General features: G+C 44.5%; 1 protein-coding gene across 3 annotated transcripts in view; it reads left to right on the forward strand.

Annotated features, from left to right (window-relative positions):
- Positions 1–24,226, forward strand: part of TNIK (TRAF2 and NCK interacting kinase) — a 414,490-nt gene that overhangs the window by 70,334 nt on the left and 319,930 nt on the right. For all 3 annotated transcript variants that reach the window (XM_082840052.1, XM_082840053.1, XM_082840055.1), the window contains exon 2: positions 22,917–22,982. In XM_082840052.1, the coding sequence (XP_082696178.1) occupies positions 22,917–22,982 (66 nt within the window). The remainder of the gene's footprint in view (positions 1–22,916; positions 22,983–24,226) is intronic.

The raw sequence follows: 24,226 nt of genomic DNA on the forward strand, positions 1-24,226 counted from the left end.
TCTAATGGACACAGGTTAAGATCTGTTTGATAGATTATAGGGTAGAGGAGGAAGAAGAATTTGTTTCCTCTACCCATCTTAGGTCTGTTGGGGGGGCCCTACAGATGAGATTGACAAGAGAGATTAACAAGACAAAAACATATTTTTAAAAAAAAACATGTACATTATGCATACATTCGGGAGAACTCAATTATGAGTAACTCAAAGGGGTGGTTATAACTTGGGTTTATATAGCTTATTAACAAAAAAGCAGTACATTTGTAGAGAAGAAAAAAGACAAAGAAAATGGGTTTTAGGCTTCCAAGAGCTGCAAACTCTGGGAAGGTAAATATACAGGGCAAGCCAATGGCAGTCAAGGGTCTGTTAGATTTGTTATTTAGATTCCCCTGGTGCCGTCTCTGGGCCAAAAGAATCTAGAGTTGTTTCTGGGGATTAATAAGAATCACATTGCCCTTCCTGGTAGAGTGGAGAGGGCAGAGAGAGAGAGAGAGAGTGTGTGTTTGTGCGTGCCTGCTTCTTCAGTTGTCTTCAGCTCAAAATAATCCTTATGTCAAAGTGGCATATTTTGGGGTGGCATATTCTGAACCCCACGAAGCAGCTACAAACTAGCATACTCATGAAGGGCGGGTGTTAGGTTAACATGCATCTACTCAGCTAGTCAGGGAAGCAGGTTGATGGTCTTGGAGTTTCACCTGAAAGATGCTGGGGTCACCAACATCACCCAGCATCAAGTGCTTCGTTGGAAGCAGAGACCAAGTGCAGTGCGGCAGTTTGTTGGCAGCTTCTGCGAACCTAGCCGAGGCACTTAGTTTTATTAATTGAGTGACTATGTGGGAGACCCTGTGAAATAGGGGCTGTTCAGAGGGGTGTGTGAACCATAATTGCTCAGCCCACGAGGGAATGATGGTGAGAACTGAAGGCCTAGAAAAGAGATCAGATGTGGTTACGGTGACAAAAAACATAAAGTGAGGCTGCGATCTTGCTCCATTATTATTTATTATCCACTTTCAATCCTATCTGTGTTGCTTTCAAAGGTGGCGTGGCAACTATTAACATGGAGTTAACACCGAGTGGGGATCTGGCAAGAGTATATTCAGTTGGGTGGCGTTTTAATTAAAGTGCTGAGAATAATTACTCTTATATGTGGCCGATTGTGTGCACTTTGGGGCAGGAAGAGAGGCACCTTGATCTTCAGGCTTTTCTTGACCTTGGTCAGTCAGTACCAGAAGGGGACAGTTAACTTCTCACATGTTGCCTGAAAGTTGGATTTGCCAGTCATGGCTTGGCCACGGAAGGTGCATGGAAACCTTAACTCCCTTGGTAGTGAGGACCACTTCTTGCACACCATTCACGATGTATTCCTGTTAGGTTGTGTTGTGCTGGGGCGCCGTTCACATAGGACGCCAAGTGAATGGTGCCTTTTGGGGTTGTGAGCAGAGGTGCACCAGGTTGCCAGTCTCAAGATGGACATAATGGGTTGGTGGAAACAAGAGGTTCCTCCAGGGAGGGGTTGGCGGGACATGTGTGATAAAGTCTCAGTGATGGATGACTTTGATGTCTTGATGCTCACTGTTTTGCTGGATGGCAGTCATATTGCTGTTTCATTGGAAACCCTGAGCAGCTCTCTAAGGACTCATTTCAGTACCCCAGGAGGTAGGAGTCCACATGTGGGCTGCTCTTCAATTGTAGCACGAACATTATCTTTGTAAAAGAATCTTCTGCGGCCACATACGTGGCACAGAGCAGGCTGCTCAGTGTTCCATTAAATGATTCATAGGTCCCCTAATGACAGACTTAATGGGCGTGCAACATCTGCCCATTAAGAATATGTGCTCGGAGACACTCAGAAGTACCCACTGCTGGTGCTCTACAAATGCCGGCACCTCCCGGTGTCTGCTCCTGGAAGACTGGGATCGTGACTTTTCATCCGTGGCTCCCCCAATGCACAGTACAGAGCTGGCGTAGAGCAGGCGCTCGGGAAATATTTGGGGAATGATTTTTTCCAACGTGCCATTGAAAAAATTGTTCGTGAGTGTTGATGCAGAATTTGTTGAAATGAGCTTTTTGTTTCAAATTTCCTAAGTTACAGCGCTGACCGACAGAAGTGAACGTAGTTTCTGATACTGCCTTCCATGACTGCAGTCACATCCTCTTTGTTGTTTGAGCAAAAGGAAGGAAGATGCCACTTTCTGAGGCCCTAAAAAGTGCTAGGTGTTCTGCTAGATTCTTTGTAGGCAGGCTGTAGGTCAGTCCAGTCCTGACTTTAGTCACTTGTTTGCTGTGTTTGGGCTTCAGTTTTCTCATCTGTAAAACTGAAATACTCAGGTCCACCTTGTAGAATTCTTGCCAGGATTACAGATAATACATGTAAGTGCTTTTAGCACATAGTAAGTGCTCAAGAAATGAAAACTATCATTCATTCATTCATTCATTCAACACTTACTGAGGAGCTCCTGTGAGTTTTGACACTGTTAGAAGTTAGAGATACCAATATGACTCAGAACCATTTCAAGTAGCTCACTCACAGTTTAGAAGGGGGAGTCGGACGCTTGAGCACATAATTACAATACATGGCAGGTGCTGTAGTCATTTTCTAGAACAAATACTGTGAGAACAGAGAGGAGGAGCACCTAAGCTCTTCTGGGGAAAGGAAGTGGGTTTTAGGGAGGGCTTGGCGGACATGATGCTTAATCTGATTTGAGGGTGGAAACCAGCTGGTGAGGAAGATGCTTGTGAACAGACTAACTGAAGCTGGTTAAAGTAGAGCAAGGGAGTGGTGTGTGTGTGAGGGTGTGTGTGTGTGTGTGTGCAGAAGTGGTAGGGGAAGGAGTGTCTTCTGTGGTAGACACACTTTCTTCCCAAGAAATTTAGGAAACTCCACAAAATAAAATAGCGCATTGAAACTCACATGGGTAGCAAGTAGGCTGGCCTAAAATTGGAACTGAAATGATTTGTGCAATGCCACTACTCCTTCCTCCTTTTTATACCTCATTCTAAATATATGTAAATTACGTTCTTAAGTATGTTTCATATTACTTCTTAGAGCCCCAACCTTTTCAGGAGGAGAGTATCCCTAGTTAATAATTTGTGTCAATGGCAAGTCCTGTGTTATAAAGATGAGGTTCTAAGCCAGACCTTTCAGCAGTGGTTGTTTGGGTGAGTGAGATCTGCTGCGCTTCTCCAGCAAGCCAAGCAGCCACCTTGTGAGGAGGAAATGAAGACCTGGCTTTGTGGTCAGGAGGGATGAGATGGTACTAAAGGATGGAGGCTCAGGGCAGGTTTGCCAGCTCCGCCCCTGGCCAGTATTTCCATTGAGTACTTTAGGGCATATAGAAATCACAAAAATGCACACATGCTGTTTATTTATGTTATATTATTCCTGGAGAGGGTTAAAGTAAGTAAACATATTAAATACCCACGTCGTTCTCTGGTAGGAACCCTTTCTCTACGTTGGAATGGTCTGCCCCATCCCCCAGTCCTCTGCTGTCATTATTGATTAATAATGATTGTACAGTCATTGCTTTGGTTCTCCTGGAGTCCAAGTTCTGAACTACTAAGGCACGTTAACTGTACATTTCACCTGTGGAGAACTTAAAATTATTCCACTTGCACCTATAAGATGCAACTAGTACAAGAATTAGTGTCTTCTTGCCAGTTCTAGCTAGAACTTCACATGCCTCATTCTTAGTGGTTAGACTCTCCTAGTACTACAGTGGCTTTGGTACAAGCCAGATGGTTCCACTCAAGAGGGAAAATTTAATAACATGTAGACTTTTCAGTTGTTTTCATTTTAAATTCATTGTTTGACTTAATAATCAACTGCACAAAATTCTACTTCTTTCTAAAAATATCTTCAGCCACATATTCCCCAAGTCTCTTGTCTCAAATAAGCATTTGAATATAGTGGCTGAGAAGGGCACATGAGAAGGCTGTTTGAAAGAACTATCCCTAGAAAGATTTGGAACAAGTGTGGAAGATGTGAGAGAGAGCTGATATCAGGTTTTGGGGATGTTATCACAGGCTCATTTTAGGTACACATTCACTGGCAAACAGTATGTCAATGAAGTGGATACTCTGTCTACAAATATTATATGCTTAGCATTGTGCTGTATGGTATGGTCACCTACTGAGTGGAATTCTGTATCAGGGTGAGAATTTCTGCACGTAACAAAGGATGCTTACCTACTGGGGTTTTTTTTTTTCTTGCGGTACGCGGGCCTCTCACTGTTGTGGGCTCTCCCGTTGCGGAGCACAGGCTCCGGATGCGCAGGCTCAGCGGCCATGGCTCACGGGCCCAGCCTCTCTGCGGCATGTGGGATCTACCCGGACCGGGGCACAAACCCGCGTCCCCTGCATCGGCAGGCGGACTCTCAACCACTGCGCCACTAGGGAAGCCCCCTACTGGGTTTTAAGTAAGCCTTAGTTTACTGATCTCTGCAGCACTCCTCGGACAGGGAACTGGTATTTTAATTGTTGGATGGCTGCTTATTCTTCAAAATAGAATCTGCATTCTTCTTGATTAAATTATTTTAAGCCTTTTAATTGTGAAATATATACTGAAAAGTGCACAGAACAAAAATGTTTAGCTCATTTAATAAACACCTGTGAGATCATCTTTCTATTTGAGAACTAGAATCATCCTATTTGCCTGACAGAACAACCTCACTAATCCAAAGAATTGGGAGGAGCAGGGGGCATTTTTATATTGGTGAAAAGTAAGACAATAATAATTTGTAAAGAGTCTTAATCCCTTTTAAGTTTAGATGATACCTGTGAGGTACTAGAATGGCAGTGTTAACACAGGTTGTGGAGTGCCGGCTTTAGTAGAGATGTCTGATTGTAATTAGCCAGTGATCGGATGTGAATGGCACTTGACTGCAATGTTTTTTTAAAAATAAGTATTCCTTTTATTATTATTACTATTATTATTATTTTTTTGCTGTACGCGGGCCTCTCCCTGCTGTGGCCTCTCCTGTTGTGGAGCACAGGCTCCGGACGCGCAGGCTCAGCGGCCATGGCTCACGGGCCCAGCCGCTCCGCGGCATGTGGGATCTTCCCGGACCGGGGCACGAACCCATATCCCCTGCATCGGCAGGCGGACTCCCAACCACTGCGCCACCAGGGAAGTCCCCTTTTATTATTTTTAAAATGTATTACTTTCTTAAACCCTATTCTGTATGAGCAATAGAAAATTAAACTGCTGTCCAGCTGTAACTTAAGTAATTGCAAGTTCTGAATGAATAGAGGTGAAATAAAGCACATTGACTCTATTAGAAAATTAGGGATACGGGTAGTATAGGTGAACAGTATACTTCTGAATACTGCATACCAAAACATCCCTGTAAGTGAAAGAGAGTAAATTTGAGCCCCTAGAGATGCTGGTGGGCTGACTGAAGTACCTCCACTGGAAACCTGAAATTTATTAGAAGCTTTCTGCTTTATCTTTAACATGAACACAAACTTATCCATGCCTAATTTAATATATTAAAATAAATATGTAAGTCCTCAAGGAAAATAGGCTTTCCAGGAAGATACATCGTATTCGAATGTGGATTCACAGATTCTCTGGCTCCTAGCTGTGTACTCCTGAGGAATACATGTCCATATCTTCATGATATATAAAGTCTGCCTTACTTTTTTTTTTTTTCTTTTGCGGTACGCGGGCCTCTCACTGTTATGGCCTCTTCCGTTGCGGAGCACAGGCTCCGGATGCGCAGGCTCAGCGGCCATGGCTCACGGGCCCAGCCGCTCTGCGGCATGTGGGATCTTCCCGGACCGGCGCACGAACCCGTGTCCCCTGCATCGGCAGGCGGACTCTCAACCACTGCGCCACCAGGGAAGCCCTGCCTTACTTTTTATTTCACCAATGAAAAAGTAAATAACGGCTTATATATGTTATCTTATTGTGAGTCTTGGTAAAATTATTTATTTACTTAACCAACATTTATTAAGTGCCCTCTGGCCTGGATACTGTGCGAGTTGCTAAGAATATTAATAGGAAGAGAGCCTGGCCCCTGCTTTTTGGGAAGAGGGAGCATAGTTGAGTGTGGACGGACGATGAATGTAAACAAATTACTACAGCAGTGTAACATATATTTGTTCCTTTGTTGCCTGGGAGAAATAAGGCTTCAAACATGGCATTTTGTTAAAAAAAATACTGGCTTTTTATTTGTTATCCCATGTGTGTCTGCCACTGTGTCATAGCTATGTGGGTCCAGTGCTTGAAATCTGTTTGCCTCATGAAATGCTTATGGACCCAAGGTTTCTAGAAATAATCTAAATCATGCTGAATGAGGGTGCGGTCCTATGAGTGACGTTTCCAGGTTCGGATTATTTCTGACGGAAGTGATACATGCAACTAACGTGTATCCTTTAAAAATAATACCATTAGGGGGCTTCCCCGGTGGTGCAGTGGTTGAGAATCTGCCTGCCAATGCAGGGGACACGGGTTCGAGCCCTGGTCTGGGAAGATCCCACATGCCGCGGAGCAACTGGGCCCGTGAGCCACAACTACTGAGCCTGCGCGTCTGGAGCCTGTGCTCCGCAACAAGAAAGGCCGCGATAGCGAGAGGCCCGCGCGCCGTGATCAAGAGTGGCCCCCACTCGCCGCAACTAGAGAAAGCCCTTGCGCAGAAACGAAGACCCAACACAGCAAAAATAAATAAATAAATAAAAAAAAAATAATACCATTAGAAAAGAAATTTCTCCCCTCTGCTAATCTCTCCCTGCTTGTGCAAATCCTGTGTGTATTTCCAAGTCCAGCCTGGTGCCCACCTTTTCTTTTCAGCCTTCCTTGACTGTGTTGTTTGTATCCATCTTCGCCCCCCGCCCCCCAGCCTTCCCGCATCTGAACTCTCTTGGCATTTCCATTGTGTTCTGCTAAACTCCATCGCGTCTCCTTGAGTCGGGTCCTTGAGAAATGGGTTCCAGCAAATGCTGCCTCCTTATTCCTCAGACCCCACAGTACCCTTCAGTCTCAGGCTTCTGCCCCAGTAGACCTGCCTGGCAAACTGGAATCCTCAGGACTCCCTTAACTGTTCTTTCCTAAGCTCTGGAGCTGAGAAAGCCCCAGGTCTGCTATGAATTCCTTCTCCTACGGCTCATGCTGGCGGCTCCTCCCATGCCTTCCTCAGCATTTTCCAAGCCGTAGGTACCCTCAGCTTAGGTACCTTACCATGACCACTGCCTGAGCAGGCAGAGCCAGCTGCCCCCTTTATCTCTCTCCTCATTCCTTCCATTAAAACTCCATCCTCAAATCCTATAAAATGGAATAAGCTGAACATTATTTTGTAGTGGCCCTAATATGCAGTTTTGTCCTTCAAGGATGGCCACCCTTGAGCGTGGGTTCAGGAGTGGAAAATTTGTGATGGGCATGTTTTATTTTTGTACTAATGGATAACAACCCAACTTCACCCTGGCAAAATTCTTTCATGCTTGTGTTTCATTTCAACTTTAGTACAACCCTGAAAGGCAGGCAGGGAAATGGTATTCTTATTTCTACTTTATAGGAGAAAAAACCAAGAACTAGAGAATTTCAGTGGATTTGGTCAATGTCAGAAAAAACTGTAAATGTTGAAGTCAGGTTCAAAACTATGATCTTCTAAACCACAGTCCTTTCATTTCTCTTCATTTATATTACATTTGTTTTCCTCTGTTATTACTAATTAGACATGCTCCTTAAAGGAAGCTCATGTCATGATATCTGAATCTTCCATAACACCAGACAACTCAATTTTCATTCCATTTTATATTAGGGAATTATTAGTATATTATTAAACGTTAGTATACTCTTATCGTTAGTAATAGTTTCCTCATTTAGTGAGGATCTGTTAGGTATCAGGCTTCTTGCTGGGTATTTTCCACAAACTTTCCCTCATTCTCACCATAATTCTGCTAAGTAGGTTTTGATCAGTACTTTTGTAACATCAATCTTCACTCGAATCACCTGGGATCTCATTAAAATGTTAATTTTGATTCAGTAGTTCTGGGCAGAGCCCAAGATTCTGTATTTCTAACCCCTCCCAGGTGCTGCGGACCCTGCTGGTCATGGACCACACTTTGAGTAGCATCTGGTCGCTAGGTGAAGAAACTGTGGCTGAAAGAGATTAAGTAATTTTTCAAAGATTACACACCAGGAAGTGGCAAAGCCCCACTCAAACCCTGATCGGTTGGTACACAAATTACTACTCATGCTCCCATGTCACACTACTGATGTGTCAGGCATCACTGTTAAACATCTTGGGAGATCAGAGATAATGAAGACATAGACCTTGCTCCCTGAAGAGTTGCCTTCCAGGGCAGTAAGACAGACACATTTCAGGCAGCTTTGGGGATGCAGTTTAATGTGGAGTTTACACTAATGCAATGTTGGGAGGGTCTTAGGTGTGAAATATGACTTGAGTTGGACCTCAAAGGACGAGTAAGACTTTGACAGAAATGGGAACAAAGGACTTTCTTGACAGCAAGAACAAGAACACAGAACGTAAGAGCATCTTCTGGGCCTGGTGAGCAGTTGGCTATAGCTGATGCATGGAGACAGGCTGCCTGTGCTTTAAAGATACAGCCTGGGGTTGGATGGTGAAATAGAATAGGCCAGGGGAGCCACTGGGGTTTGGGGGAGGGGTCTACAATAGAACATTGTACGTACTCAGGAGATGGGCCCTGGTCAATTTAATGTGATCTAGTTGTTAGTAATCCACTGCCCATAATATGCTGTTGACATCTCCATAGAATTCTGTGGCCACTTACAGGTCACTTACTCCACGGTGGCCTTTACTATTGTTTGTATAGAGCCATTTAATAAAATCTCTTTGCCGGTGGCAATAAAGGATATATTACTTTTTCCCCCCTTTCCAAATTTTTCTAGGCTATGAAAATGCTGTTTTTCCACAGTCCAGTAATAAACATTCTTCTTAAAAGAAGCATTGTTCCTTTGGTAGCAACTTGTAATGGGAAAAGTGGAATATAGATAAAAATGCAATCCTGGTCTGAATGGAGACCGGTTTTTCTTTGTGTGAATAACCAGTCAGGTTGCCACGGTGATGCTGAGATTATAACTGTTCATGCCAGCAGTCAGAGAATGTTGCCCAATTAGTTATTCTCAGCTGCTAGGTTACCTTGACAGTGGCTCAAAAAGCAGGTTTTGAGTTTAAAGGCACTCAAATGAGCATCAGAGGACTTGTAGTTCTGCTGTTCTCAGTGTGGTACTAGGACTACAAGCCCCAGCATGCCCTGGTTTAGTCCATACAGGATGTGGTCAGCCACGAGAGCGCAAACTCCATTTTTCAATTCGGTTTCCCCCACCCTCCTTAGTAACAAAGGGTTCCAAGGATTCCTGTGTCACCAGTCAGCTTTGTAAGGGTTTTCATTGTTTCCAGGGCTGCCTTCAGATGTTGCAGGTTGGAGACAGTGGGGAGAATGTGCGTTTTGGCGTTGGACACTGATCTTATGTAGGTTACTCTCTTAGCCTCAGTTTTCTCTCTTGTGAACAATCTACCTTACAGGATCAATGCAGAGATCAAATAAAATAATTTTTGCAAAATGCTCTGTACAATGTCTGTGGTATAGGAGATACCTAGTAAAAAGTGATTCTGCTGAGATATTGTTTCAGAAATCGTAAAACATTATACAGTGAGATTATTATTATCACCGTATTTGGGTCATTTCTGTCAGTCAGAACAGGCTAAGACGTGCTGTGATAACAAATAATCTTAGAGACTTAATACAACTAAAGTTTATTTCTTGACCACGCCACATATCCAGAGCCCGTCAGGAGAGACTCTGTTCATCAGCTACCCAAGGATACAGACTAGAGGAGGCTTCATGTCCACATATGCTTCCATAGTTATCAAAATATCTCACACTAACAATCAGATATTCCCTCTGAAAGTGGCACATCACTTACGCTCACATTGCGTTGGCCAAAGCAAATCATGTGGCCACACCCAACGTAAAGAGGGGTGAGGAAGTGTCATCCTGTAGTGTGCCAGTGGAAGGAGAAGAGGAACGTCTGTTGAACAACTATAATATCTGCAACCTCTACCAAAGCAAAGGCTGATGAAGAAGAGTACTTCAAAGAAGTACTGTTAGTTTAACACAAATAAATAAAAATATCTGAACAGTAAACTTCAAAGTAAATGAATTGTAATTCAGCTGTATTGGACAGAAAACCCTAAATATTAGAGAGTTTAGGAAGATATAAGTTTATTTCTCTCTCAATTTAAAGAAGTCCAGATATAGGCAGTCCAGTGGTGGTATGGTAGTTCCATGGCCATCAGAGACTTAGAATCATTTTATTGTTCTGCCATAACAACCTAGCGTGAGGCTTCCATTTGTAAATTCACCTCAGGGTCAGAAATGGCTGCAGGGCTCCAGCCATCACATCTACATTCCAGGGAGCTGGAAGGAGGAGGTTGGAGTACGAAAGAGTGCTTCTCTCAGCTAAGTCAGCTCCATTTGAGCAACCCTTCTGAAAGTCCCACACAATAATTCTGCTTACTCATCACTGACCAGAACTTAGTCACATATTCACCCCTAGCTTCAAGGAAGCTAGGGCATGTAGTTTTTGATCTGGGTGCTTTGTCTCCCAAATAAAATTGGGAGTTTTTGTTACTAAGGACCAAAGGGAGAATGGACATTGGGTGGCACTGGGCCCTTCCTGCTCTAGTAACTTAAGATGGAAGCTTTGCTTAAGCATGAATGAGAAGGGAAAGATTGCTGTGTACCTTATCATTTTCTAACCTGTGCTCCACAGAACACCAGTGCTTAGAGAGACAGAAGGGTCCCTTAAAAAGTGTTCTACAGCCAGAGAGGTTTGGGAATGTGGAAAGCTTGGCCCTCTCTTGGAGATTTCCAGGGCCTGTTAATACATTAAAGGCTCTGAGAGGCCCTGCAATAAAGAAAGAGCTAAATTGCTAACCTTTTAAACTCGGTGTTCCCAAACCTCTTTGACAATGGAAATTCATCGCCTTTGGAAGTCTGGAGGGACACAGAGAAGTTTAGTTTGAGCTTCTTGGATTTGCAAAACTATTTAGACCCTTGAAAAGATGGTCTAAAGCCCCCATTCAAAAAAGTATCCACCCTGTAAAACAAACAAACTTGTATATCCTTAGTGCTAGCCTAGTCATAGGGACAAAAGCCTTGAAGAAAAAAAATAGACCAGATGCCAGTGAAGCCTTGTCAAAAACAATCTGTATAAGGGTTGTTGTTAACCAGCCATCTGTGCCATTAGTGGCGACACCAAGTGATGCGCTGGGATGGGCTCCCACTGCTGTCTTCCAGATGACAGGCCCCTGCCCCAGGCTGATGTTGATGGGCTCTTGGCTGTTTCTCCATGGCTCTTAGCCGTGCTGCCCCTCTCTGGAAGTGAGAGTCATAGGGGATCCAGCCAGCCAATACTAACCTCCTCATCCCACAGAGAGGGCCTGTTGTCCACTACACACACGGTTGCTTATAGGTGTAGGGAGAAAGGCCGAAAATGCTTTCAAGCAAATGTGTGCTGTTGGTGTGTTGGAAGCAGGCGGTAAATGAGTACCTTTGGGGGAAGGGTTAAGGCTCCTTTTTCCAAAATGGAACCTTGGATGCTTTCCTAATCTTTCTTACTTAATTATTTAGGTAATCAGTTCTTGTCTTTAAAGTCCATCTGCTGCAATTGCTCTCTTTTTTCTTCATCTAAGCATCATTGAAAAGGCAAAATGCCAAAATCTTTGCTAGTCTGGTTCCCATCATTTCGACCTCGTGTTGCTGGAAATGCCGGAAAGTTACCTTGTCCTGACAGGCCTAGAGAGATCCCATCTTTGCATATCTGTAAACTGTATGATACATTTCCCCAAACAGCTGTATAATCTCTGAGACAACCTGATGGTGGGAAGGAAGGGGCCGGGGTGGGAGGCCTTTATGTACATATTGACCTTTAAAGCAACTTAAATGTTTGAGCTGGAACAGACTGTGGGAGAGTTGAGGCAAGTCCTGGAAGGTGGAGATCCCTTCCTTGTCCAAAATCTGCCATGTGACCTAGTATCCTGGAGAATTCTCTCTGGCTGCTTCATGAAGTTATGTGCCTTTCCCTGACTGCAGTTGTGTTGGGAATTTTCCCTGAAGAGAGTGGTGGGTTCTGTTTGTTCCGCATGTGCACAGGCAGGTTTGTGGCCACAGCTCAGGGACTCCAGGTCAGGAAGGGTGAGATGGGCTGGCTGGGAATCCCAAGAGTTGACAAAGAATTACAGTACCCAAATTAGAATAAATTTCCAAGTTACATTATAAGCCTTTCTCAGCTCTCTTTTTAATTCTTTTAAAAAAATTATTTATTTATTTATTTTTGGCTGCGTTGGGTCTTTGTTGCTGCGCACGGGCTTTCTCTAGTTGCAGTGAGCGGGGGCTACTCTTTGTTGCGGTGCGCGGGCTTCTCATTGCGGTGGCTTCTCTTGTTGCGGAGCACGGCCTCTAGGCGCGCAGGCTTCAGTAGTTGTGGCACGTGGGCTCAGTAGCTGTGGCGCGCGGGCTCTAGAGTGCAGGCTCAGTAGTTGTGGCGCACGGGCTGAGTTGCTCCGCGGTATGTGGGATCTTCCCAGACCAGGGCTCGAACCCGTGTCGCCTGCATTGGCAGGCAGATTCTTAACCACTGCGCCACCAGGGAAGTCCTCTTTTTAATTTTATGATCCTAATTATGCATGCCCATTTTTCTGATATAAGCCAGCAAACAACCATCAACAATTATGTAGAATTCGTTGTTTTCTCCTGTAAGGAAATACAGTTGATCCTTGAACAACCTGGGTTTTAACTGTACAGGTCCACTTATAAGCAGATTCTTTTCAATAAGTACCTACTACATTACTACACCATCCGTGGCTGGTTGAATCCACGGATGCAGAACTGTGGCTACACAGGGCCAACTGTAAAGTCATATGAAGATTTTCAGCACCCCTAACCCCTGCATCGTTCAAGGGACAACTGTAATTTGGAACTAAGCTAAATATGAGTGTGAATATACAAGGTCTGTGAACTGAGAAAAGTATATTTTGAAAAATCCCATTCATCTATGCTGATATGTACTTGTGACCTAGTAAATTCATTGTTTCAATGATATCAACTTGGCGATGTGTGATAAATCTTGTTACATTGTTTCTGGGTGTGAAATAAATTCACTTCTCAACACAAGTACCTGGAATTTACACCTGAATACTGGTGCCTACATTCCCCCTCCCCGCAGCGCCAGTTCCTGCTCTCTTCCCTTCTAGGTCCACTGTTTGAAAGACAGTGAGTGATTACTTTGGTTTATCAAAGGATTTTACTGAACACAGAGAAAGACTAAAAGTCAAAGGACTTGGGGTCTTGCTACTAACTAGTTGAGACCTTGGACACGCCACCTAAACTCTTCTTGTTGGAAAAACCTATGATTTTATGAGTATATAGGACTTGCCTGCACCTCACTTTGTGCTTCTGTAAAAAAATGAGGAGAGGGATTTTACTGATACAACCTCAGAAATCCCTGCTCCAGATGTCAGAGATCTTATCGTAAGGTGGCTTTTGGTGGTGGAACTGGTGACACCAGTGGGGACATGATTCATCCAGCAGCTATTTATTAAGTCTATAATATTATATATTTATATTAAGTCTATATTTATTAGGTCTATAATGTCCCAGTCACTGATCTAAGTAGTGGGGGCACTGCAGTGAACCAAACCAGTATGTCTTTCCTTCTTAGAATCTGCATTCTATGATAAGGAATTATTAACAAACACTTTTGAGTACTTACATTATGCCAGACATTGCTTTAAATGTTTTCTATATATTAGTTATGTTGTAGTAATCCTTGGAAGTAAGTACTACTATTATCACTCTTTTACAGTTGAGGAAACTGAGGCACAGAGAGATTAAATAATCTGTTCAAGGTCACAGCTAGTAAAGGGGAAAGCTGGGACCAGAGTCAGGCTTTCTGGCTGTAGTCTGTGGTCTTAACTACTATGGTTTACTGCTTCTCACTGCCAATTGATTGGTTAACTGAAAGTACTCAGTGTTCATCCTAGCTGATGGCAAAGTAAGAAAAAAAGAAACGGAAGGTTTGGATGGAAATCTCAGCGCCCACTTGGTCTCCGTGTCTGGGACTCCAGGCTCTGGTGGGAAGGAGGGGCATCGAGCAGCTGTGGTACATTTTACTTCCGGGTCCCCAGCCACTTGCCTGGTTGTCTCTGCCTGGTTTGAGGTTACTGGCCCTTCTCTGGCTCCATGGTTAAACTGCAAGGCCTTCATCAACCCCACAGCCCCAAGTCAATTTCAGCATTGGCCATTTGTAGAGAAGTGAGAAATAGTGATGGGCTTGGATTAAAAATAATCTGGATTTGAATTCTGCCTCTACTACTGACAGTGCTGTCACCTTGGGCAACTTCTAATGATACCAGCAGCAAGGGCGATAATAGCAGTAGCTTTTTTTGTTAAGCACTACTGTGCATAAAGCTAAATGCTTTATATATGTTGTTTCTGATCCTCCGAACAGTCCTCATGGGATGTATGTTTTTCCTCACTTTGCAGTCTGGCCTTGGCTGCTGTTTCTACCACATACTATTTAACCTTGAGCACGTTAATTCCTTGAAGCTTTTGTTTCATCATCTGGAAATTGGGGTTAGTAATATCTACTTCCCACAGTCGCTATGAAGATTAAATATGAAAACGTCTATAAAGCATTTAGGCCATTGTCTCTCCCAGAGACAGTGATAATGACCATTATAGCTTAAGGTCTCACCCCTATTAATCTGAAGAGCCAGGTTTCAGATCTCATTCTAGAGGCTGCTTCTTGAGGACAGGCGGGAGATGCAGCGTCCCGAGTGGAGCAGGTGAGCCGTGGCAGGCATGGGGAAGCTGGTCCACGGCCGCTGGCTGCTGAGTATGAGTAGCCGGTGGAACTGGGACCCGAACAGGAAGTGGGGAGGCTCCAGTCCCCCTCACCCGAGGGCTAGCAGCTACCAGCATTGAGGGCCGTGTCCCTTGAGGTTTGGCTGGGACCATGTCCAGAACCTGCCAGAGTTAGTACTGGTAAAAGGATGCCAATACTGTCTAGCCAAGCACAGCCGTAAGGGGCAGTGGGCATCCTGGAGTCAGCCTGCACTTAGCACCGCCCTTCGCAGAGGACAACCAAGGACATGTGGCATTGGGGAGGTGCCCAGCTTGTGTGGGATACAGCCTTGCAAACACCGCAGGCCAAGCGGGACTCTCCCATTTTACAGATGGGGAAATCAGAATATGAGAGGTCAAATCACACTAGCAAGGAGCAGAATCCCGACGTGAAATCTAACATTTTTGCACCAATCCACTGATAGCTCTGCAGAGCTTAATTTATATAGATGATCAAGTGAGAAAATTCAGCAACCAGTGTTTTAGCTTTATGTTATTTTTGTATGTATTTTTTACTTGAATTATCTGTCCCATTTGAGAGGCATGGCTTGGGCAGTATGTTAATGAAGAGAAATCTGGGCTGTTTTGTAGATCTCCCAGGAGTATGCTCTCGGAGCACTTTTTTTTTTTTTTTGCGGTACACGGGCCTCTCACTGTTGTGGCCTCTCCCGTTGCGGAGCACAGGCTCCTGACGCCCAGGCTCAGCGGCCATAGCTCACGGGCCCAGCCGCTCCGCGGCATGTAGGATCTTCCCAGACCGGGGCATGAACCCGTGTCCCCTGCATCGGCAGACGGACTCTCAACCACTGCGCCACCAGGGAAGCCCTCGGAGCACTTTTAATTTTTCCTGCATGTCGCTTGTCATTGTAATTTAATGACTGTGTATGTGTAGTTATCTGCTTATGTCTATTCCTTCATCAGCCTGCAAACACCAGGAGGCAGGGCCAGTGTACCGCCTGCTTCCACCCCAGACAGTAGGTGCGTGGGAGGGTGCCGGTAGCGCCCAGGGACTGAATATACCCCATTGTGCAAGGCAAGACCTTTCGCTCCTCAGACCCTCACGTTAGGAGGGAGGGTCAGTGAAAAATGCTTCGAGGGACCTGGCCTGGCTGTGAGTGCAGCACGGACTAGAATTGGGGGTGCTGTGTTGAGTCAGCACGATGGTTCCCAGTGCTCTACTTGCTTTGGAATAACGATGGTGTTGAAAAGCCTGAAGGCTCAAGATAAATACGGAAAGTTCTCCTACTGTTCCTGTTTTCTTTGTCCTGTTTTGCTTTTGTAAGCATATGCTTGTCAGTTAGGGCTGAAAGCGAACAAATCAGCTGCTAAATATGGTTCTAAGAGAAATAACATTTTGGTCTTTTTAAGGCCCGTGAGTTTGGAGTAAGCACAGTCTTCTAGCAGATGTCAGTAGGGAATCTGCGGGGTAGGCAGTCATTCTGGGAGCCGTATCAGCCGTCCGTATTCTGCGAGGGTTTATTTCACCCTGACGCAGAACTGGTGACCTCAAGTGAAAGGTCTGGCACAGAACGGCCATGTCTTGAAGAAGAGGAGTTTGGGAGAAGGGTTGTCTAGAGTCTGTACAAGCTCCCAATTTCTCTCTTGATTTCGTTTTCAGAGAAGGGGGAAAGGGCTGGGAAGGGTATGTATCATCGTTTATGATGCTAAGGAAGTAGCCATCCTAGTTATAGATTTAGGTTTGGCTTTTTCAGTCTTTGGGATTTAGTCCAGAGATGTTATTTAGTATTCTGATAAATCCAGTGTCATTCAGGGGACCTGGAAGAATTAAAGTATAACTCAGTGACTGGGAATATTAACTCCTAGATCTTAAATCACTCCACCCTGCTGAGAAGTCAGACTTGAGCCTGCCAATGCCACCTGAATTTCATCAGCTGACAGACGAGAGAATTTATTCCAGCATCCCAGGAGCCCCGAAAAGTTAACACGTCTTTCCAAATGTCTCGCTGGTTTCTAAAGAGACACTTGTTTGTCCATAAATATCTGACTCTGTGTGTTAAGCACGTGGCGATCTTGGTTAATAAACAATCGGTGTTCTTTTACTGGCTTTATGAGTTGAAAATTATTTGCAACACACCCTGAATTTTTCTGCAGCATATTCCTTGTGTATTAAATGAATTCTTTTTTCAAAGGGAAAAAGAAAAGAGGTTAATATTTATTGAAGTCCTATTAAGTATCAGGCCCTGAGCTAGTCTACACACTTTCACAGTCTTCACAGTAACCCTGCCTGGGACATACTATTGTTCCCTTTTTAGAGACGGAGAAACTGAGACTCAGGGCGGTTTTGAAACTTGCCCAAGGCTGGAGAGCTAGCAAGTGGAAAGTCAAGGGCCGGGAATTCTGATTCCGTGAAGCTGATGGGGTGATGAGTGGTTAAGGGCCTGGGGTTTGCAGTCTGACCCATCCTGGCTCAGCCACCCATTGTTGGTGTGACCTCGACTTAGTTCTTACTTTCTCTGAACCTCCGTTTCCTCCTCTGTAAAACAAAGACGAGGACAGCAACCACTTGATAGAGTTGCGATAATTAAATAATCTCTCCATGGAAAGTGCTTAGAATAGTACCTAGCACATAAGTGCTCATGAAATGTTAGTGATTATTGTGATTTTTATTATTACGACTAATCCAATTTGCCTTCCTCAGTAACTTGCTGAAAAGTTACATTTTCTTTCATGCAACAGCGTGTCTTTTGATATGTCGTTATATTTCATTATGAAATAATGTAACCTGCTCTACCATAGAATTAAATGTTCTTTTCAGCCTCTCAGCAAAGGTTAAGATCTGAATAAAGGCACGTGTAGCCAACAGGGATTCCTGACTTTGGTAAATGTCAATGACTTGCTCATTTCTCCTTGGTGTATGTAACCTTCTTCCATGCTGCCCATCCCGGCTTTACGACGAGCCTCTAAGCAAACATGAGAGGGAGGATTAAGCTGATTCTTTTCTCTTACCCTTCCTGTCTTTGGAACATGATCATTAGGCACAGTGTCTTCTCCTTGTTGCATTGCACGTGGCCGCATCCTGACAGCCTGTCTTCTCCACGTACCGGAGGCACAGCTTACAACAATGGCCCTTATGAATTTTCTTTAGAGCTGGGAAGACCATAGGAGCTTATGCATGTGACAGTTTTGTGCAGTTGGGGGCGGGGTCAGGGGAGTGAGGAAGGGGCGGTGGCTGGGACAGCTATGTCTAGATGGAAAAAGAAATGACGTAAGCTTGTTAGACCTCTGGCTCTACATTCTGATCCCCTTTTTTGCGACTTCCTCTACTTATATTGTGGAGCATTGTGGGACATCAACCTTATTGAGTAAATAGTTATGTCTAGCAGTTGTGTGTTGGACACCATGCTAAGTGCTGGAAACACTAAGATAAATATGCTCCGTGCTTGCTCTCAGGCCATTTGCAATTCATCAAGAGAGAGAAATGGAAGAGGGGACCTCACTGGGTGAGAGCGGTTATCATGGAGCCACGCACAACGTGCTATGGGGGCAGGGAGGCGGGGGCACTAGTTTGAGACAGGCTTCACAGAGGAGGTGTCACAGTGGACCTTCAAGGATGGGCTTTGCCTCATAGAGAATAGTAGAAGGAATAATCGTGGCAGGCAGACAGTGTGAACCGAGGCAGAGCGACATGGCTAAGTGTGATGTGTCAGGGAACTGAGGTTTGAAGCGGTTGGCTGTAGCACAAAATGATGGAACACGAAGCTGGGAGTGAAAGCTGGGCCTAAGAATGACAGGACCTTGACTTTCAATTTGAACCACCTTGTGTAGGATTTTAAAGCGTGGTGTGTTGTGTTTAGAAATGTCTATTTTAGAAAGATTGGTGTGAAGGATAGCTTGAAAGGAGGAGAGAATTGATTGAAATAAACAGTCCCAGCAAGAGATGGTGAGGGCTGTTGTATGAAGAGGGTTGAGTAGACGGATATGGTGGACTTCTGGAGATAAAATCCTTAGCACTTAGTGGACAACAGGAGCATGGAACCTTGGGCTCAGCCAACCTTAAAGGTATGGGCAGGAGAAAGAAAAATCTCTCTGAGAGGCTGGATGACGGAAGAGAAAGGAGGGGGTGGATTTCACCAAGAGTGGCGATGCTCAGCAGTGTCAGTGCCTCAGAGGGAACAACCAGGACAGACTGAGAAGAGACCATTACAAACAAGAGATCGAGGTCACTGGTGAGCCAGGAGAAATTACTTTAGAGTCCTGCAAGAATGGAGCACACAGCTGAATGCTTACAACATTCAAGCTATATCAGTATTCCCCAAGAAAGTCTCTGACATTTATATGCATTTGTGTAAGGGAATATTCACAAACATCCAGCTGTCCAGGTACTTGGACTGGGGGAGAGGGAATAGGGAAGCTTAGAGTCAGTGCTAAGTTCAAGTGTCCCTGAACGACAGCTCTGCCTTGTGCTTTCTAGGGTCTCAGAGAGCCCCCTCCTTGCAAACACCATGACTCTAATTGTGCCGTTTTGTCTTATTACTGTCAGTATACTGTAGAAGGTAGATGCTTGGAGACTTCTCTTCCAGTTCCAAGTGGGTCCTCATTTCTAGCCAGGATGCTTGTAGTGGATGCCATGGTGTGTCACCCAGATTCCCTGTCCACTGCTGAGGTGCTCATTTCCACCTGCTGGGAGTGTAGGCGGCTAGCGACGGTTCTCACCTGGGAATTGTCCTCGGCTGAAGAGTGTCCCTTCACCCAAGATCATAACCCCTGGGACGGGGATGGGGGACAGCCTGCATGCAATGACTAGTCAATGGAGGTGGGGTACAGAGGCCCCCATGCCTCAAGGTAGGGTAATTCCGAAGACTCATCCCAACTCCAGAGCTCCTGTGGGAGCAGGTGAAGTCTTTGTTCCACTGCATTGCATTGACTTCCTTCATCCGCTCAGTCCAGGCCTTCTTCAGTCACTCCCCACTGGCGTTGATTATGAGGCACATCCTGGTTAACCCTCTGTGTAAATCTCGGTGATTCTCAGAGTCTGTTTCCTGGGGAACCACCCTAATTTGACGACTGTTTCCGGTTTGGTTGCTTACCCAAGGCGGGATGCCAATCAAACTCTGTAGTCCCTCTGACTTTTGCTTCTGAGCCCGTTGATGTGTCCAGTGGGAAGAGCCTCTCTCCCAGCAGCTGGAATGAAAGTCTTGGCATTGAACCTTCTTGGCTCCGACTGGCTGGACCAATATGCCTATGAATGGACTATTTGAGGAGAGGAAGGAACCTGGGAGTAGGCTGCCTGGCTCATATTGAGACCTGCCCATTACATCCCAGCCCTGAGGAGAGGTCTGTGAGGTGGGGCGATCCCTGGGTGCAGAAGTGGGTCCCGCTCTGCACCTCCCTCTCCTGCCACCCTCCTTACGCTTCCCGGGCTCCTTATGGCAGCTGGTACTCACCATCCTACATCTCCTTTCTTTTGTTCATATTTTTTTTTTAGTCAAGAAAAATGAATGTTGAAAACACAATTGAGGGGCTTCCCTGGTGGCGCAGTGGTTAAGAATCCGCCTGCCGGTGCAGGGGACATGGGTTCGAGCCCTGGTCCGGGAAGATCCCACATGCCGCGGAGCAACTAAGCCCGTGCACCACAACTGCTGAGCCTGTGCTCTAGAGCCCGCGAGCCATAACTGCTGAGCCTGTGTGCCACAACTACTGAAGCCCGTGTGCCTAGAGCCCGTGCTCCGCAACAAGAGAAGCCACCGCAGTGAGAAGCCCGTGCACCGCAAGGAAGAGTAGCCCCCGCTCACTGCAACTAGAGAAAGCCTGCATGCAGCAACGAAACTCAATGCAGCCAAAGATAAATAAATAAATAAATAAATATTAAAAAAAAGAAAACAACACACAATTGAGATATTTCAAGCAAATGTAGGACCTCTCTTGAAATTTGTTGCAGAAACACCACTGCGCAAACAAACTACTGGGAAGCACAGCTTAGAAACAAACAGCAGCTGCTACCATTTGTGGGCCACTTCTCCCCCTTTTCCTCATTTCCTTCTAATCCCATTCATAATAAAACCTGCTGCTCTAATGGCCTAGTAGTTTAACAAACACGATTTTTCTTTCCCATCTTGAGGCACCTCCCAGGTGGCCTTGACAGTGACTTTTAGCTCTGGGGTCTCCGTCTGCAGAGCTCTAGGTCCTTTTCCCATGTTTTCCTGTCTCGTGGTTCCATCTGGGATGATGTCCACAGCTCCCTGACCAGGTGGGGCATAGCTGGAACTTCTGGCCTTCTCCATCTGTCGGGACATGAGTCTGGAGTGGGGTTTCTTGCCTTCCTGTCTTTATAACAATGGATAATGCTAATTGCAGTCTTTGTGAGTGACTAAGTGCTTCAGCTGTTGCTGTTTTGTCCTATTTTTTTCTTTTTTAATTTGTTTTCTATGTGAGATCTTTGAAGACACAACACAAAGGGCTATTCTTGGGCCTGATTTGCTGAAGACTGTCACTTTAAAGAGCTCTAACTTGTCACCTCCAACTCATTTGTCCCCTTCCCTGTGAATAGCAGCCCCTCTCCCTTTAAATGCTACTAGAGGTGTGGGATTCCTCAGCTTAAAAATGATTCCTGCCAGATATTAGATTTGCTGACTACGTGCAGGTGTGGTGCTAGGCCCTCACTTACTCTTCCCCAGAGCTCTGCTGGGTAGATGTCCTCCCCGTTTTATCTGCGTGGAGACTGAGTTGCTCTCCCAGGGGAGAGATCTGGGATCACGCCGCCAGACAAGGCAGAGCTGGGGCTCGGCCCAGGCCTGTCTGAAGCTAAAATCAAGGCTTTCCCCCCGCCTGCTTCTCAGTCACCGTCGCACCATATGGCAGTGCTCTGTAAACCTGTTGACTGGAGAGGGGAAATGCTTTTTAGGCCAGAGGCTGACGTTTTTTTCATTTGTCCCCCAGAGTTTTTTTTAAAGTGAGTTCGTGCCTAACATTTATAAACGAGATCTCACATGAAACAAAATGTTCAGTTTTTCTTCAAAAAAATCTTCAGACCTGGCGAGACTGTGCTCATAGGTTGACATGACAACGATTGGTTCCAGCTGGCCCCCCGGCCCCCCAAAGGGGACGTGACTTCCTCAGTTTGTCACAGGCCCCTGCGGCCCCCCCACTCTTTTCCGTTACTTGCCCAGCCTCTGTGGACATGGATGTTTGTGATTCGTGAGCTAGGCCTTTAAAGAAATCATTTCTGTCCAGTTAGGAATCAGAGGAGGCCAAAGGCACTTTCTGTCTCTGAGTTGAATCTTATAGGCTTTGATTTTTCTTTTCGACTTTTGGGGATGGTAATTCGGTAATAATATCCACGATTATTGGATATTTATTGAGCGCTCTAACACAGCTGACTCTGAGGGTTAGCAGACACCTGTTCGGTGCTAAGAACTTGCATGGTTCTCCAGTTTCGTTTGCATTCTAGATCCTGCCCGGGACTCTCCAGGTCCTGCAGGAACTGGAGGCCAGGCCGCAAAAGTGTATTTAGCAGAGGCAGCATTGTCGAGAGGGGAGATGAATCCAGAGAAATACTTTCTGAGAGAGGAAGTTAGGTTGATTCCATTTTCTCTTGGAAACTGTTGACTTCTGCAGGGAAGATTGCCCCACAACACGGGAGCACTCCTTTCTGAACTGCCAGTGTTCAACACAATGAGCAGCTCAGAAATGTCAAACAGAAGAATCTTCAAAATTGGAACCCCTTCAGGATGGTGAGCTTTTCAGTTTAGCCCGAGGTACCTACAAGTGTATTTCCATTTGACAGTGAGAAATGCATTAATTCTTTTTTAAAATTGTTTCCACGAAGTCTTCTTTCCTTTTGTCTGATTTAAACACATCTCATAGAAATGTAAAATAGAAACAAATAGATTTTGACTCATCTCATAGCCACAGCTGAATTAAATTTTAATGCTCTTTAATATTAACATATGAGAGCCCCCCCCCCAAAGCTAAAGTTGTTATTTATTTGCTTATTTTAAATGCGTGTTTGCTTTTGATGAAGACAACGGCTAGAATATCGTTTTGACTTTTTATTGTTTATTTTCTTTCAGGACCCTGCAGGGATCTTTGAATTGGTGGAACTTGTTGGCAATGGAACATACGGACAAGTGTATAAGGTAAGTTCCTTGATCTTGAACATGGCTTATGTGTGATTTCGGTTCATGAATGCTGAATAGCAGTGCTGTCTGTTCTCACTCATACATGTTTCATAACAGATTTAAAATGAGATAATATACTTGTTAATTGACTCTCCATCTTTTTAAATGTATCTGTAGTCCCACTGCCTAAACCGGATTCTGGGATTTGGGCATTTCCCTTCATTATATATGATAGAGCTTATAGCTGACACATGCATTCTGATGGTGCATATATGAAGCTCTTTAAATGTTTCCTTTCTTTACTTTAATCACTGCCAGAACTGGTTTTCAAAGGCGCGAAGGATGCTATTTACTTTAGAAATTTAAGCTATTAAAGTATCACAGCTGGAAAAGTAGATTTGTTACTGGCCTAGGGCATGAGTTAAATGAATTTAGTGAACAATGCTAGGAGAAAACTGGCCACCTCACAAAGAAAGGCCTAATGGCAGCAACGACTCTTACAAGATAGGAAATACTTAAAAGTTAAACTTGAGCCGAGATTGAGCTGAGGAATGAAAAGTTCTTCTCTCCTTTTTACTAAATTTTTACTTACAAATTCATTCCAAACATGCTTTTAAAACGTATTTTCTCCCAGAAAATGATCTGAAAAAGTGATTGTTTAGAAAAGTGGGTTGATTCTCCTGATTATCAAAAGAAAATGGAAATTAACTTTTTGGACTAAAGCTCAGGGGGTTTTAGTGAATGAGCTATTGAAATAAATGCCTTCAAAACAAACCAACTGTTTCCGCATGATTATTTCAAGGGAAATATCCGTCACTTTCCAGTGTGGTAGTGATATGGGATGGCATTTTCACTACAAATTCTCTCTTGTTGTTCTATTTTTAAAAAATTACTTCTTTGAGTCCTAAACTTCTCTTAGTTGATTAAAATTATTGTAGAAGTCATCCAGATTGTAATATTTCCGATTCTACAGAATGTCAAAAGTATATGTGTGTGTGTGTGTATATATATATATAAATACTTGAGCCTTTATTTACCAGGAGGTACCCTTTGGTGTCCACTCCAGGGGAAAATTTCTCTCTTGCAAGAAATGATTATTTCCTAAAATGTCAACCCCCTGCAATTAGACAGAATGTAGTCTACTCCAGCTGTTCACTTGACACTGATCCTGTCTGACACAAGAAAGAAAGGTGTCTCAGCAAATGCTTTTAAATACTTTCAGTGAAGATAATCAGGTTGGAAGATTGTGCTATTGCATTTTG

The sequence above is a fragment of the Leucopleurus acutus genome (genome assembly GCF_964270905.1).
Source record: "Leucopleurus acutus genome assembly, chromosome: 5".
Classification (NCBI taxonomy): domain Eukaryota; kingdom Metazoa; phylum Chordata; class Mammalia; order Artiodactyla; family Delphinidae; genus Leucopleurus; species Leucopleurus acutus.